Source organism: Neoarius graeffei, chromosome 27 (genome assembly GCF_027579695.1).
Source record: "Neoarius graeffei isolate fNeoGra1 chromosome 27, fNeoGra1.pri, whole genome shotgun sequence".
In the NCBI taxonomy this organism is placed as follows: Eukaryota; Metazoa; Chordata; class Actinopteri; order Siluriformes; family Ariidae; genus Neoarius; species Neoarius graeffei.
Window position 1 is genome coordinate 4,652,952 of NC_083595.1, and position 17,235 is coordinate 4,670,186.

Below are 17,235 nucleotides of genomic sequence, written 5' to 3' on the forward strand. Positions count from 1 at the left end.
TTACGGTCTGCGACTATTTTGGAGGCATATGATATACAACTGCCTCTGATTGCACATTTTGTAGTCTCCCAGAGAACGTGAGGGTTTACATCATCTGAATTATTTAGGGAGATAAATTCGTCCAAATCTTTCCTAATATATTCTAGGAATCTTTCATCCTGTAGCAGGTACACATTAAAGCGCCAACGCTTAAAACGAGAAGATGAGTAAGCTTTTGATAAAGTGATTTTGACAGGAGAATGATCAGAAATTAGCATAGGTAGGATTTCTGTGTTTAAAACCGACTCCAGCAGGGCAGCTGAAACAAAAATGTAATCAATTCTAGAAAATGTTTTATGGCGTGAAGAGAAAAATGTGTAGTCCCTTTCATTAGGATTCCTGATACGCCAGCCATCCACCACATTCAAGTCTTTCATAAAATCTGTGATGTAGTTAGATGACAAGAGCTGGTTGAAAGTAGGCGGGGCAGAGTTGGACCTATCCAGGATATCAATTGCTAAATTGAGATCACCACCTAAAATTATAGGAACATTTAAATGTATGAGTCTGGCTTTGATATCATCAAAAAACTGTGGCTCAAAGACATTTGGTGCATATATGGAGACTAAACAATATTTAACTGAATTTAAGGTAATCAAAGCAAAGCAAAATCGACCATCAGAATCATTGCCAAGCTCATCAACATGGAGATTCAGCTTTCTGTCAACTAAGAGTAGAACACCCTTTGTTTTATTTGGGGCACATGAAAAAGAAAGGATTTTATAAAACTTATTTTGAAATCTATGCACATCCTGTCTCTTTAAATGCGTTTCTTGCAAAATTCCAAAGTGTATTCTTTTCTTACGTAGAAATTCAAGGCACCTAACCCTCTTAACAGGCTCATTAACTCCCTGCACATTCCATGAAATGAAATTATAGTTGTCAATTATTAACTGTTATGAGCATACACAATGATAATTTGAAGACAAAAGAAAATGTAGCCATGTGAAAATATGCAGCCATGTAACTGACGTAAAAATGAGCAAAAGCCCCCCCAGGCTTGAAGCATTGCATTAAAACAAGAACGCTGCTAGCCTGCCAGGGAAAAACGCTAACATCCCTGCATGGCCTAGCCAGAACAAAAGTAATCATCATTCCTTGGATTCGAGCTAAGACAGTGTTGCAAAACCACGTTCAGTTTGGTTGCTTTAACACGAGTCATTGTTTATGAAAGAAGTGCCCCAACGGGTACAATAGCGGAAAAACACACGTTACAATCCATGTTGAAGACAACGTTACTTTCGCATTCCAAATACAGTATAGTCAGGTCGCTAACCAGTGCAATAACGGATGTTTTCGTAGGAGAGGCAAGTGCTGAAATCAAATGTCTTTAATGTGATGCTGAGCCTCTTCGGGAGAAGAGAAAATGCGGGTGTTGTTTGAGTCGAATGTTACCTTCAGGCTGGCAGGGTAGAGAAGGAAAAACTGGATCCCTTTCTGTTTGAGCGAAGCGATGCAGGATGAGAAAGCTTTGCGTTTCACGGCGGTGGCATTGGAGTAGTCAGCAAATAGCATGAGCTGGGACTGACCATGTTGTGCCTTCGTGCCTGCTTGTCGGTACGCCTTCATGATAGCCTGGCGATCGTTGTACCTCAGAAGTTTGAAGATGAGAGTTCTGGGCTTGCTTGATGAGTTTTCACCTCTCTTGTAGACTCGATGAGCTCTCTCAATTTCGATGATCCCTCGATCAGCCAGTGAAGGGAACCAGATAGGGAGCTGGCGTTGTAGGAAAGCAATAGCGTCGTCCCCCTCTTCATTTTCTGGAAGGTTAACAAGACGCAGATTGTTTTGTCGGTTTCGGTCTTCCAGCTCCGCCACACTGGATTGTAATTTAGCAATCGTTGAGGTAGCTTCCCTAATTTGTGACCTGTCCTCGCGCTGGGCAGCTTGGATAATGTCAGTACGCTTGTTCAAAGTCATTAAAGAGGCGTTCATTGCTGAGACCTCAGTCTCCACATTGGAGAGTTTCTTTCGAAAAGTGTCCATATCACCCCGTATAGCTTTAACATCAAGGGAAAGTTCGCGTAGAGTTCCCCGCATCTCATAGATTAGCGTGGCTAACACAGAGCTCTCAGCGCTGCCATCCAAAATGGAATCCGTGTGCTCACCAAAGAGCTGTTTCTTGGCTTTCTTCTTTGCTGATTTAGATAGCGGAGAAGGGGTTTGGGGGTCTAACTCCTCCACAGTTCTCTTCTCCGCCGATCCCATTATAATTGTCAACAAATAGAATTGCCGTTAAAGCACTTTTGACTCAGTTGAAAATGAAATATTGAAGGTGGCCTTGCAAGTTCAAGTTTAGGCGGCCATCTTAGCTGGAGCCCAACCGGAAACTCCATCTTCTAGTTTTCTGATCATCTTCTTCTTCGTCATAATTCTTCTTCTTCCGGGTTTACGGTGTTTACAGATCCCAGCGTGCTCGCGGGGCATGTGTGGGCATGTGAGGACACTCCTCCTCACCAATCAGTGCACAGGGGAGTGTCTCCTCACGCCCCTAGCCCCACTCGGCTCGGTTGGGCTCACTTCAGCCCCACTCCAAAACCGTGTGAGTTTTGGGTGCTGAGTAAGGCTGAAGTGAGCTCAGTCGTGCTGCTCTGAGGTAGTTGAAACGCGAGCCATGTTGGGCTGAAGTGAGCTGAAAAAGGGTAGTGGAAAAGGCCCATAACTGCTAGGTAGTTAAGCTCAAAGATGACTAAAAGATGGTTACGCGGGTCCAATTTTCTGACGTGTTCTGACGATAATACGATCAAAGTTGCCCATCTGTCTACTCTCACGGAACGGATAGATGACGTGAAGTTGTGGCCCGACGTCAGCTATGTTGACATTATCAATTATTTTATTCTTAGCGAGGGTGTTGATGGTGAGGAGCTAAGGAACTACAAAAGCACGGAGGCGTACAATTATCTACACAGGAATAAAATTAGCAAAATTATATGTAAAAGAGAGCTAGGGCGAGTTTGTTTGCTTAAAGGCTGAGGTTGAGCTGAGCCAGAGTAAAACAAAAAAGGGAAATAAATCCTACAGTCATGCAGCAGCTCTCATCTGGAAGGTCGGCTCTGTCAGAGTAGAGCGAGTGGATTATTGGATTGGTTTACTAATAATGTAGTGTTTATATATTGTAAGTCGCTTTGGATAAAAGCGTCTGCCAAATACCAGAACCAGAACCAAAACCATATTAACCATCAGCACCGAGCTCGAGTCTAATAGAACTCGACCAGCCCACTGTACCATGAGGTCTCTTGTATCGGCTCAAGAAGCAAAAGCTTGGAGAGAAGCACAGGCTCACCATTTTAATGCAAATGCTGTGAAACTTTGGAAACAATAAACACACCATACTTAACATGTCTGTGAAGATTCTCAATCATCCAGGTCATAGTAAACTGTGGGTGGTAGAAATGGGCAACTGGACTTGCTTGAAGATTCTTGAAAACGTTTCACCTCTCGTCCAAAAGGCTTCCTCAGTTCTGTCTGACTAAAGCCCCGTCTACACGATCATACATTTGTCCATGGACATCGTCATACAAATGTATGATGATGTTCATGGACAAATGTATAATCGTGTGGACGGTTTTCCCAACAAACTTGAACAACGGCATATTGTATGACGTTGTATGATGTTCAAATTTTTAGAATCGTGTTTCTACTTTCCAACAAATGTTCACAACATCTTACAACATTTTGGGTCATCCACCAATCAGATTGTTAATTCAAGTCATGTGATCTACACTGCCTGTCATGTGACATACAAAATGTATGATCGTGTGGACAGAAATCCACAACATGATCATACAAACTTGAACATCATCATACATTTGTATGATAATGTTTTGGACAAATGTATGATCGTGTAGACGGGGCTTAATAGGGAGTATCAGATATTTATCTTCTCCTGGATCAGAATCAGAATTCTGATGACCAGCTCATCTAAGGCTACGTTTACATTAGACCGTATCTGTCTCGTTTTCTTCGCGGATGCACTGTCCGTTTACATTAAACCACCTGGAAAAGCCGGGAAACGGGAATCCGCCAGGGTTCACGTATTCAATCTAGATCGTATCTGGTCCGGTGCTGTGGAAACATTGAGATACGCGAATACGCTGTGCTGAGCTCTAGCTGGCGTCTCATTGGACAACGTCACTGTGACATCCACCTTCCTGATTCGCTGGCGTTGGTCATGTGACGTGACTGCTGAAAAACGGCGCGGACTTCCGTCTTGTATCACCTTTCATTAAAGAGTATAAAAGTATGAAAATACTGCAAATTCTGATGCAAATACTGCCCATTGTGTAGTTATGATTGTCTTTAGGCTTGCCATCCTTCCACTTGCAAGTAGTAAGTGATATGCGCTGGGATCACACACACAGCGGCTCAGTCCCGAATCGTGGCTTGTGCACTTCACTCACGCGCTCTGTGAGCTGCGCAGGGCCGGAATGCGCACCCTCCAGAGGGCACTCGCTGTTCAGGGCGGAGTGATTTGGAGCGCAGGATGCCTGCGGAGCCGAGCGTATCCGTGTATTGGTATTGCTGTGTGCACGGCTAACGGTTTTAGTGTAAACACGAATCGTTTTAAGAACATTAATCTGATGATCCGCTGATTCGACGTAATGTAAACGTAGCCTAAGGTGTCATTGAGGCATCATGTTGGTGTGGGTCACTGGAGGCTGGGTGTGAACGGAGAGTCATTAGGGTGATCAAAGGATTGCCCGTTAGGGTGATCAATGGCAATCTGACTCTCTCTGTCCTCCTGTGAGTCACCGAAAACAGCTGGGTCCTGGTGTACACCCAGCCGTCTGGGAAGAGTGTCCAAGACCACCTTGTAGATGGTAGTTTGGAACGGCCATCAGTGAACAGAGGTGGGGGTCTAAGACATCATTTGTCAACCATCTACAAGGCGGTCTTGGACACTCTTCCCAGACGGCTGGGTGTACGCCAGGACCCAGCTGTTTTCGGTGACTCACAGGAGGACAGAGAGAGTCAGATTGCCATTGATCACCCTAACGGGCAATCCTTTGATCACCCTAATGACTCGCCGTTCACACCCAGCCTCCAGTGACCCACACCAACATGATGCCTCAATGACACCTTAGATGAGCTGGTTATCAGGATTCTGATTCTGATCCAGGAGAAGATAAATATTGGATACTCCCTATTAGTCAGACAGAACTGAGGAAGCCTTTTGGACGAGAGGTGAAACGTTTTCAGGAATCTTCAAGCAAGTCCAGTTGCCCATTTCTACCACCCACAGTACACCATACTTAAATAATTCCTTGTCTATGTATTTGTCGAAGTGTCTTCAACTTCTTAACTCCCCTGATCATTCCAGATATTGGATGGTATTTGTAGGTTATTTGTTTCCACTTGTACTTCAGCACTGGTCGCTCTCGGATTCTCTCAGCTACAGGCACTTATGCCGCTTTTCCACTACCAGCGCGGCTGAGTCGGGCTGAGCCGTGCTGTGCTGAGTTGGGCTGAGTCGAGCTGAGCGGGGCTGTTGGAGTTGCATTTCGACTACAACCGCGCTGAACCGTGCTGGCTGGAAGTGGGTGGACACATTGGGTGGAGTTAGCGAAAGTGGGTGGAAGTCACGTGATGTCGTTAGGCGGCGCAAACAGTGACATCAGTGACCTTTTAAGGGGATAATAAACAATAAACATGGAGTCGTTAGTGTTGCTGGTCTTGGTTCTGTGGCTTGTTGTCACCAACAACGCCAACAGATACTGGCAAGAGCGTATAGATGACGCGAGGCGCATAAGGCTTCAGAAATTCTCGTAATTCGTAATTCTTCTTCTTCCGGGTTTACGGTGTTTACAGATCCCAGCGTGCTCGCGGGGTGTGTGTGGGCATGTGAGGACACTCCTCCTCACCAATCAGTGCACAGGGGAGTGTCTCCTCACGCCCCTAGCCCCACTCGGCTCGGTTTGGCTCGCTTCAGCCCCACTCCAAAACCGTGCGAGTTTTGGGTGCTAAGCAGGGCTGAAGCGAGCTGAGTCGCGCCGCTCTGAGGTAGTCGAAACGCGAGCCGTGTTGGGCTGAAGTGAGCTGAAGCGAGCTGAAAAAGGGTAGTGGAAAAGGGCCATTACTGTTAGTCACTTTGAGTAAAAGCGTAAGCTAAATGACTGTAATGTTTGAATAATGTACATTATTTTTTTCGCAGTATGGTTTCCATCAAATCCTGCTCGCTGATTGGCTGGCGAGCGGGTCCGTGTCCTACGGTACGGACCCCAGTTATGGACCTCTGGCGACTCGCTCGTTCACAACAACAACAAACATAGTAGCAATTTCTGTCAACATTTATCTTTTTTATCAGATTTATTTATAAGATTTTTATCAAAAATCTTAATTTTTTGCCAGCATTTCTCAGCATAATAGCATTAATTTTACAGCATGGATAGCTATAACGACAGTGTTCACAGCGAAAGCGAGTTTTACTACCCTGAGGAAGAAGAAATAAAAGAAAACATTTCAGAAGAAAGCTAAAAACCTGTAACTGTTGCTAACGCCGAGCAAAAACATGGCTGAATCCTGAATGACTCAGTTTTGTATAAATAGGGAACTACATAGGCGGCAAAATATAGTTTTTTCCTGCCATGGAAGTGCACTTGTATACTGAGGAGGAAGCCATTTGCATTGCAGCCGTGAATGAGGATTCAAAATGGCGGCTCGGCTCGGTTTTCCCTTTCGGGCTCTCTCGTTTTCTGTTAGAATTTGGTAAAGAAAAAAATTAATATATTATTTACCAGCTTAAGGTCGGTCCATGTGGTGAAATACCATGACCTTGGCCTTGAATACTGGCCTCCGCCCAGAGGGCCTCGCTCAGTACTTTCAAGACCTTGGTCACGGTATTTCACCATACGGACCTCCCAGCTGGTAAATAACACATATATAGACAACAATTACATAGAATTAATGTTGTTGATTAATCCATTTAAGGGGGCATATGTTAAACACCGTAGGGTATTATTCAAGTAAAAATGGTTTTCAAATTTTTTTTGTGTTCGGCTAGAGGAAATTTAAGGGCCACTAAGAATTCAGGGATACTGGCCCGAGTGGTGATCAAGCACTGAAGTTAATTTTTGGCCCTGATATTGTCTGGCTTTTTTTCGTGGTCTCGTCTCGTTTCGTCTTCATCCGCTTTATCCGGGGCTGGGTCTCGGAGGCAGCAGTCTGAGCATGGAAGCCCAAACTTCCCTTTCCCCAGACACCTCGGCCAGCTCCTCGGGAAGAACACCGAGGCGTTCCCAGGCCAGCCGAGAGACATAGTCCCTCCAGCATGTCCTGGGTCTTCCCCGGGGCCTCCTCCCGGGGGGAAATGCCTGGAACACCTCCCCAGGGAGGCGTCCAGGAGGCATCCGAAAGAGATGCCCGAGCCACCTCAGCTGATTCCTCTCAATGTGGAGGAGCAGCGGCTCTACTCCGAGCTCCTCCTGAGTGACTGTGCTTCTCACCCTATCTCTAAGGGAGCGCCCAGCCACCCTACGAAGGAAACTCATTTCAGCCGCTTGTATCCGCGATCTTGTTCTTTCAGTCATTACCCAAAGCTCATGACCATAGGTGAGAGTCGGAACGTAGCTCGACCGGTAAATCGAGAGCTTCGTGTTTTGGCTCAGCTCCTTCACCACGACGGACCGGTAAAGCGACCGCATCACTGCGGAGGCTGCACCGATCCGCCTGTCGATCTCATGCTCTATCCTTCCCTCACTCATGAACAAGATCCCGAGATACTTAAACTCCTCCACTTGAGGCAGGACTTCTCCTCCAACCTGGAGAGGGCAAGCCACCCTTTTCCGGTCGAGAACCATGGCCTTGGACATGGAGGTGCTGATTCTCATCCCAGCCGCTTCACACTCGACTGCAAACCGCCCCAGTGCATGCTGAAGGTCCTGGTTTGAAGAAGCCAACAGGACAACATCATCCACAAAAAGCAGAGATGAAATCCTGTGGTTCCCAAACAGGATTCCTTCCGGCCCCTGGCTGCGCCTAGAAATTCTGTCCATAAAAATTATGGACAGAACCGGTGACTAAGGGCAGCCCTGCCGGAGTCCAACATGCACTGGGAACAGGTCTGACTTACTGCCGGCAATGCGAACCAGACTCCTGCTCCTTTGTACAGGGACCGGACAGCCCTTAGCAAAGAGCCCTGAACCCCATACTCCCGAAGCACCCCCCACAGAATACCACGAGGGACACGGTCGAATGCCTTCTCCAGATCCACAAAGCACATGTGGACTGGTTGGGCAAACTCCCATGAACCCTCGAGCACCCTATGAAGGGTATAGAGTTGGTCCAGTGTTCCACGACCAGGACGAAAATCGCATTGTTCCTCCTGGACCCGAGGTTCGACTATTGGCCAAATTCTCCTCTCCAGTACCCTGGAGTAAACCTTCCCGGGAAGGCTGAGAAGTGTGATTCCCCTATAATTGGAGCACACACTCCGGTCCCCTTTCTTAAAAAGAGGGACCACCACCCCAGTCTGCCACTCCAGAGGCACTGTCCCCGACCGCCATGCAATGCTGCAGAGGCGTGTCAGCCAAGACAGCCCCACAACATCCAGAGACTTGAGATACTCAGGGCGGATCTCATCCACCCCCGGTGCCTTGCCACCGAGGAGCTTGAAAACCACCTCAGTGACTTCGGCTTGTGTAATGGACGAGTCCACCTCTGAGTCATCAGCCTCCACTTCCTCAATGGAAGACGTGACTGTGGGACTGAGGAAATCCTCGAAGTATTCCTTCCACCGCCCGACAATGTCCCCAGTCGAGGTCAACAGCTCCCCACCCGCACTGTAAAAAGTGTTGGCAGAGTACTGTTTCCCCCTCCTGAGGCGCCGGACAGTTTGCCAGAATTTCTTCATGGCCGACCGATAGTCCTTCTCCATGGCCTCCCCGAACTCCTCCCAGTTCCGAGTTTTTGCCTCCGCAACTGCCCGAGCTGCGGCACGCCTGGCCTGCCGATACCAATCAGCTGCCTCAGGAGTCCCGGAGGCCAACATGGCCCGATAGGACTCCTTCTTCAGCTTGACGGCATCCCTTACTTCCGGTGTCCACCACTGGGTTCGGGGATTGCCGCCACGACAGGCACCGGAGACCTTGTGGTCACAGCTCCAAACAGCCGCATCTACAATGGAGGGAGAGAAGATGGTCCACTCAGACTCAATGTCCCCCGCCTCCCTCAGAAGCTGGGAGAAGCTCTCCCGGAGGTGGGAGTTAAAGACCTCCCCGACAGAGTGCTCGGCCAGACGTTCCCAGCAGACCCTCACCATACGTTTAGGCCTGCCAGGTCTGTCCGGCTTCCTCCTCCGCCAGCAGATCCAACTCACCACCAGGTGGTGATCAGTTGACAGCTCAGCCCCTCTCTTCACCCGAGTGTCCAAGACATAGGGCCGGAGATCCGATGAAACGACAACAAAGTCGATGATCGACCTCCGACCTAAGGTGTCCTGGTGCCACGTGCACTTATGGACACCCCTGTGCTCGAACATGGTGTTCGTTATGGACAAACTGTGACTAGCACAGAAGTCCAATAACAAAACACCACTCGGGTTCAGATCGGGGAGGCCGTTCCTCCCAATCACGCCCCTCCAGGTGTCACTGTTGTCACCCACATGAGCGTTGAAGTCCCCCAGTAGAACAATCGAGTCCCCAGTCTGAGCACCTCTCGGTACCTCTCCCAGGGACTCCAAGAAGGCCGGATACTCTATACTGCTATTCAGCCCATAGGCACAAACAACAGCAAGAGCCCTCTCCCCGATCCGAAGGCGCAGAGAGGCGACCCTCTCGTTCACTGGGGTAAACTCCAACACATGGCAGCTGAGGTGGGGAGCTATAAGCAAGCCCACACCAGCCCGCTGCCACTCACCATGGGCGACTCCAGAGAAGTGGAGAGTCCAGCCCCTCTCAAGGAGCTGGGTTCCAGAGCCCAAGCTGTGCGTGGAGGTAAGCCCGACTATCTCTAGCCGGTACCTCTCAACCTCCCGCACAAGCTCAGGCTCTTTCCCCCCCAGCGAAGTGACATTCCATGTCCCAATGTCCTATGTTCGGGGATCAGGTCGTCAAGGCCCCTGCCTTCGACTGCCGCCCAATCCACACTGCACCGGCCCCCTACGGCTACCTCTGTGGGTGGTGAACCCACAGGAGGTCGGGCCCATGTCACCGCTTCGGGCTGAGCCCGGCCGGGCCCCATGGGCAAAGGCCCGGCCACCAAGCGCTCGCATACAAGCCCCAACCCTGGGCCTGGCTCTAGGGTGTGGCCCCGGCTGCGCCATACTGGGCGACATCATGGTCCTTGATTATTTTTTTTTTTATCCATAAGGGTTTTGGTGAACTGCTCTTGGTCTGGCCTGTCACCTAGGACCTGTCTGCCTTGGGAGACCCTGACAGGGGCGTAATGCCCCCGACAACATAGCTCCTAGGATCATTCAAGCACACAAACCCCTCCACCACAATAAGGTGGCAGTTCTAGGAGGGGTTTTTCGTGGTCTATCAGATATATTCCATTCAGCTACTCGTCTTCGACTCGTTCAGTATCATGCTCGCTGAATGGAATATATCTGATAGACCACGAAAAAAAGGCAGCCGATATTATTTAAATATGTCTCTCAAATCCGCAATGTATTTTGTATGAAAAACTTGAGTTTTTCAACATGAGAAGATAAACTTCATATCTTCAAGCCAATGTGCGATTTTCTTTTTATTCTATCAAAGATTCAAGATTCAAAGTGTTTCTTGTCATATGCACAGTAAGGACGTCCTCTTGCACAATGAAATTCTTAGTTTGCTGTCCACCATGAATGCCAATTACAAATAAATAAATAGACGGAAGAAGTAATACAAAGTCAAGGCAATATAGTGCAAAAAGAAAAGCAAAAGCAACAAAAACACACACACCCAGTAAAGTACAAAATAAAGGTAAATGTAGTGCAAAATAGGTAGTGTAATACAAAATAAGGCAATGATCAGACGTAGCAGCAGAAGGGCAGTAATGTGCGAATGTGCAAACAAATGTAAACAGTCAAGGACAGTTTACAGGGAGGTGGTCCATGGTTATAGACTCCTGTCAGCTGTTCAGGAGTCTGATGGCGGTGGGAAAGAAAGAGTTCTTTAGTCTGACAGTCCTGCATTTCAGACTTCTGTGCCTCCGGCCTGAGGGTAGGAGTGTGAACAGTCCTTGCTGGGGGTGGGTGGGGTCTTTGAGGATGGAGGCAGCTCTCCTGTGGACTCTGCGGTGGTAGATGCTCTGCAGAGAAGGCAGTGGAGTTTTGGTGATCCTCTTAGCAGTCTTCATCACTCTCTGCAGGCGTTTGCGGTCCATAGCTGTAGTGCTGCCGGACCACACAGTAATGCAGTTGGTCAGGATGCTCTCAATCACGCAGCTGTAGAAGTTGCTGAGGATCTTGGGTGACATACCAAACTTCCTAAGCCTCCTCAGAAAGTACAGTAACTGTTGAGCCTTCCTAACCAGCTGTGTAGTGTTAGGTGTCCATGTGAGGTCTAGGGATGGCGAAAACTAAAAAAAATCTTGGCCGACCACCGAGCCTCATTAGCCGGTTAAAGTCGGTTAACCTATGAGTTTAAAATTCTAGAATTGGAATTATTACAGGGATGCAAACGGCGCGCCTTTTGGTGGATGGCGCCCTCTCCACGGCTGAATCGCCCAGATCCGACCTTCCTTTCCCAAAGGGGGGCGTTGGAGCGTCCGACCACAACTTCATCAAAGCAAATTCTGCATATAAGCAAATGCCGCCATAGTCCATGAAACACAGGAAGTACAAGCACGAGAAGAAAACAGCAAATCAGAAAGCCGCACACGCCCGCGCCGAAGCCGCGCAAAATTTAATGTACAGTTTAATAAACTGATTGCTCAGCTTCCATGCAAACGCGCACAGCCCCCTGATCCACTGCCCTCCTCCCACACCCCCCACGCCTCATGGACTGCAACGGCACCCGCCTATTTAGTCATTTTAATACAGAATCCACCTTGAAATTACAATCAGACACTCCAATGCCCCCCCCCCCCCCCCAAAAAAAAAACCCGGATCTGCGCAATTAAAAAAAAAAGTCGGCATCTGCGCCTTTAGTTTGTGTGGAGAGATATGATCTGCAATAACATGCATTGTTGGCTACAGACCGAAACATACTTTCAGAATGCACTGGCCAAGGCAGGACTAAACTCGATGTGCCTTCTAATAATAATTTAAAAAAAAACAGAATAGTAATTTGTAAGGGCGGCACGGTGGTGTAGTGGTTAGCGCTGTCGCCTCACAGCAAGAAGGTCCGGGTTCGAGCCCCGTGGCCGGCGAGGGCCTTTCTGTGCGGAGTTTGCATGTTCTCCCCGTGTCCGCGTGGGTTTCCTCCGGGTGCTGCGGTTTCCCCCACAGTCCAAAGACATGCAGGTTAGGTTAACTGGTGACTCTAAATTGAGCGTAGGTGTGAATGTGAGTGTGAATGGTTGTCTGTGTCTATGTGTCAGCCCTGTGATGACCTGGCGACTTGTCCAGGGTGTACCCCGCCTTTCGGCCATAGTCAGCTGGGATAGGCTCCAGCTTGCCTGCGACCCTGTAGAAGGATAAAGCGGCTAGAGATAATGAGATGAGATGAGTAACTTGTAAGCTAAAAAGCCTGTGTCTACACTTTTCTTTCACCGAGTGGCAGCTGGGCGGGACATGACTGAATAGGTGTTTCTGATTTGTCAGCTGTCTTTAACTGGGGCGGGAGGGCGGGACATGACTGAATGGGTGTTTCTGATTTGTCAGCTGTTGTCCTTACACCGTATGGCATGGCCCAAGCGTTTACAACATGGAATTCCAGGTTCTCCGCTCCAAAATCGGCAGCTTCAAAACAATTGATTTTTTTTTTTTTTTTTAACCGACAACCAAAAAAAAATTAACCGGTTGACGTTGATTCGGTCAACCACCGGTCAAACGGTCATCGGTTAACATCCCTAGTGAGGTCCTCACTGATGTGAACACCCAGGTATTTGAAGCTGCTCACCCTTTCCACCTCACGCTCCTGGATGAACAGTGGCCGATGAGGTCTCCTCTCCTTCCTCATGTCCACTATCATCTCCTTTGTCTTGTCTGTGTTGAGGGTGAGGTTGTTGTCCTCACACCATGACACCAGCCTGGCCACCTCTCTCCTGTAGGCCGTTTCGTCACCGCCAGTGATGCGTCCTATCACTGTGGTGTTGTCCGCAGACTTCATGGTTTCCACACACTGATATATATCGACACATTCACAAACAAAAAGTCCCCCAATTTATCAAAAACAATCCATCGAGTTCGTCACAAGTGACATACAGAGCTTTATGTCACGGTTTTGGTTCTCCATGTCCCGGATGGAACTCGGATGAAAAATACAAGTGGTGTATTTCCCAGTAAAACACTCATGTCCATAAAACACTGGATACATCTCATCTCATTATCTCTAGCCGCTTTATCCTGTTCTACAGGGTCGCAGGCAAGCTGGAGCCTATCCCAGCTGACTACGGGCGAAAGGCGGGGTTCACCCTGGACAAGTCGCCAGGTCATCACAGGGCTGACACATAGACACAGACAACCATTCACACTCACATTCACACCTACGCTCAATTTAGAGTCACCAGTTAACCTAACCTGCATGTCTTTGGACTGTGGGGGAAACCGGAGCACCCGGAGGAAACCCACGCAGACACGGGGAGAACATGCAAACTCCGCACAGAAAGGCCCTCGCCGGCCACGGGGCTCGAACCCGGACCTTCTTGCTGTGAGGCGACAGCGCTAACCACTACACCACCGTGCCGCCCCCACTGGATACATCTTCATGCTACATTAGTAAGCTACATTAGGGTTTTTTTTCACACAAAAAAAAATCAATTATTTGTTTGCAATTTGGCTGATGATGTAACTAAAAGCATGTCACACATTCAATTTAACTCCATTCTGGTTCTGTAGCCAGCTGTAAGGTTTAAATTAGTATCACAGTTTCATTTCTATTTTCAGGTTATCGTCACATTCACCTCCTGTCCAAGGACGGCACCAGCATCCCTCCATCCTCACTCTTCGTTCACATCAGGATTAAAGACGCTATTTAACACCTGATCAGAGCAGAAACACAGTCTCAGCAGGATGGAAACACACACACACACACACACACACACACACACACACACACACACACACACACACACACACACACACTCCAAGTCTTCCCACTCATCCGACATCATGGTTTCCACACATAACTACAGCAGGTGCTTTATAATAATAATTTTTTTTTAGTTAAAACTGTATTTTATTGTCTAGCTTTATGTTCCATAGATGTTAGTGCGCCAAAACTTTTTTATCCCTCGTACATTCAGGAGACTGTGTGGAAAAAATATTCAGTGTTGATGATTCTACAGCACTGTGTAGTGTGTGGTCTAATTTATGTTTTGTTTTTTAAGATCTAAAGTGCGATGCGCAACATTTTTACATTTTAGTTCAAAGCTACAAGGTCACATGACTTGCTACTAGCTGTATCTGGACCAACTGGTATGTCCTGGTGGTTACGTGACGAAAACGTACATCATCCATTTGAAGAAACAAAAAGAAAACCTTCTTACACCTTGATAGCCGTTTTTATATTTTGAGCTACAGTGAAATGATACACTGATTAATAAATGTCCTGAGAACAATGTTGCTAGGCAACAGGGGAATATGGGACCCCAAGCAGAAGCTGATCTATCATAAAATGATCAGTCTACTTATCACGTAGTTGTTAAGTCTTTTATACAGACAGTAGCAACAGAAATGTTAGTAATATCAGAATTTCCTTCAATTTTCAATTCTTCTTCTTCTTCTGGCTGCTCCCGATTAGGGGTCGCCACAGCGGATCTTTCGTCTCCATTGCTCCCTGTCTTCCACATCCTTCTCTACCACACCTGCCACTTTCATGTCCTCTCTCACCACATCCATGTATTTCCTCTTTGGCCTTCCTCGTTTTCGTTTGCCTGGCAGCTCCATCCTCAACATTCTCCTTCCCACATGCTCTGCATCTCTTCTCAGGATGTGCCCGTACCATCTCAGTCTCATCTCTCTTAGCTTCATTCCCAAGCTCTCCACATGTGCCGTCCCTCTGATGTGCTCGTTCCTTATCCTGTCCAAACCTTAACATCCTCAACTCCGCCACCTCCAACTTTGCCTCCTGTCTCTTCGTTAAGGGTACGGTCTCCAATCCGTACATCACAGCTGGTCTCACTACTGTCTTATACATCTGACCTTTCACTTTTGCTGGGACTTTCCGATCACAAATGACTCCCGAAATCCTTCTCCGACTGCTCCACCCTGCCTGCACTCTCTTTCTCACCTCACTATCGCAGCCCCCATTTTCCTGCACAGGTGACCCCAGGTACTTGAATTTCAATTTTCAATTACTGACAAAAATATTACGTAGTGATAACACTTAGCATACAGCATTTACCACCATTTTGAGAAACATCATGAAATGTTGTGTTTGTTCTTCTCAGTGACACATGACCATGTCTGGACATTCTAACACATCCTGTATCCTTTCCTAATATTACTTTTAATAATAATTCATCATCAGAGAATCCCTCATGCAATATTTTCCTGATCTTATTCATTAGATACGTGCTAATATTAAATTCTACACGATATCATGATATTACAAAGTGCTGCCAGTAGGTTTCATTCTTGAGTAGGTGACTTTTTTTTCCCCCTTAGATATAAAATTCCATCCATCCATTATCTGTAGCCGCTTTATCCTGTTCTACAGGGTTGCAGGCAAGCTGGAGCCTATCCTATCCCAGCTGACTATGGGCGAAAGGCGGAGTACACCCTGGACAAGTCGCCAGGTCATCACAGGGTTGACACATAGACACAGACAACCATTCACACTCACATTCACACCTACGCTCAATTTAGAGTCACCAGTTAACCTAACCTGCATGTCTTTGGACTGTGGGGGAAACCAGAGGACACGGACACGGGGACCACATGCAAACTCCACACAGAAAGGCCCCTGTCGGCCACTGGGCTCAAACCCAGGATCTTCTTGCTGTGAGGTGACAGTGCTAACCACTACACCACCGTGCCGCCCCGATATAAAATTCCGTTTTCTAATATTTCGTATTTTTTGACACATTTGGATTCATTCTAATTGAATATGATGTTAATTATACTAAACCTAAACCATGATAAAAGATTTAGAAAAGTAGAATATATGAATGATAGATGATATCAGAACATTGATAAGGGCTGTTATAGGAATGTTTTGTCATTTCTGCTCTGATTTTGTATCCTCACACTGCTGGTCAATAGTATTATTTTTATACATTGTGCTGTTATAGTGGTTTATGATGAAAAGTTGTAAAGGAATTGTTCATCTGCTGTTTGTACACACGTGACTCCATGCGTTCATGTGATCATTGCCACACGCAGCTGAGAATAAAGACCATTTTGAGTATCTGTCATTTGTGATTTTTAACTTTTACATTATTTATGTTCAGCAGTGAGATTCAGATTTTAGGTAGCTTTTTTTTTTCCATTAAGACCTTTATTAGAATATGGTTTTTGGGGATTAAAACTTAAATGAGTAAGAAATAACACGAACCCATTTAATAACACAGTGCTGCGATCAAGTATTTCTTGATTCACTTTTATTTCATTATTTTCTTGTTGATTTGATCATGTGTTTATATATCTGCTGGCTTATTTATCTACACTGACCATCCACTTTATTAGGAACACCTCTACACCAGCTCATTCATGCGGTCATCTATTCAGCCAGGTATGGGTGTTGGTTTGAGCCAGATGGACTGGTTTGAGTATTTCAGAACCTGCTGATCTCCTGGGGTTTTCACACACAACAGTCTCGAGAGTTTACACAGAATGGTGCAGAAAACAAAAAACACTGAATGAGTGAGCGACAGTTCTGTGGGTGGAAACAAACAGCCTTGATGATAAGAGAGGGTCAGAGATCAGGAAATGGACAGATTGGTTTGAGCCAGGAAGGATATAGTAACTCGTATAATCACTCTTTACAACCGTGGTGAGCAGAAAAGCATCTCAGCATGCAACAGCAGACAGAAGAACACATTGGGTTCCACTCCTGCAGCCAAAAACAGGGATCTGAGGCTTTGGGCACAAACTCATCCAAACTGGACAGCTGAAGATTAGAAGAAGAAGAAGAAGAAACCTTTATTTGTCACATGCACACTTCAAGCACA

The 17,235-nt window shown here is 46.9% G+C and overlaps 1 protein-coding gene across 7 annotated transcripts in view; it reads left to right on the top strand.

Moving 5' to 3' along the window:
• The window catches only part of plcd4a (phospholipase C, delta 4a), a 60,844-nt gene extending 44,370 nt beyond the window's left edge, over positions 1–16,474 (top strand). For 4 of the 7 annotated variants that reach the window (XM_060911826.1, XM_060911828.1, XM_060911829.1 and 1 more), the window contains one exon: positions 14,009–16,474. In XM_060911826.1, the coding sequence (XP_060767809.1) occupies positions 14,009–14,100 (92 nt within the window). In that variant the 3' untranslated portion in view covers positions 14,101–16,474. The remainder of the gene's footprint in view (positions 1–14,008) is intronic. The other 3 variants (XR_009651770.1, XR_009651768.1, XR_009651769.1) reach the window with 3 other exon arrangements.
• Positions 16,475–17,235: the final 761 nt, after the last annotated feature.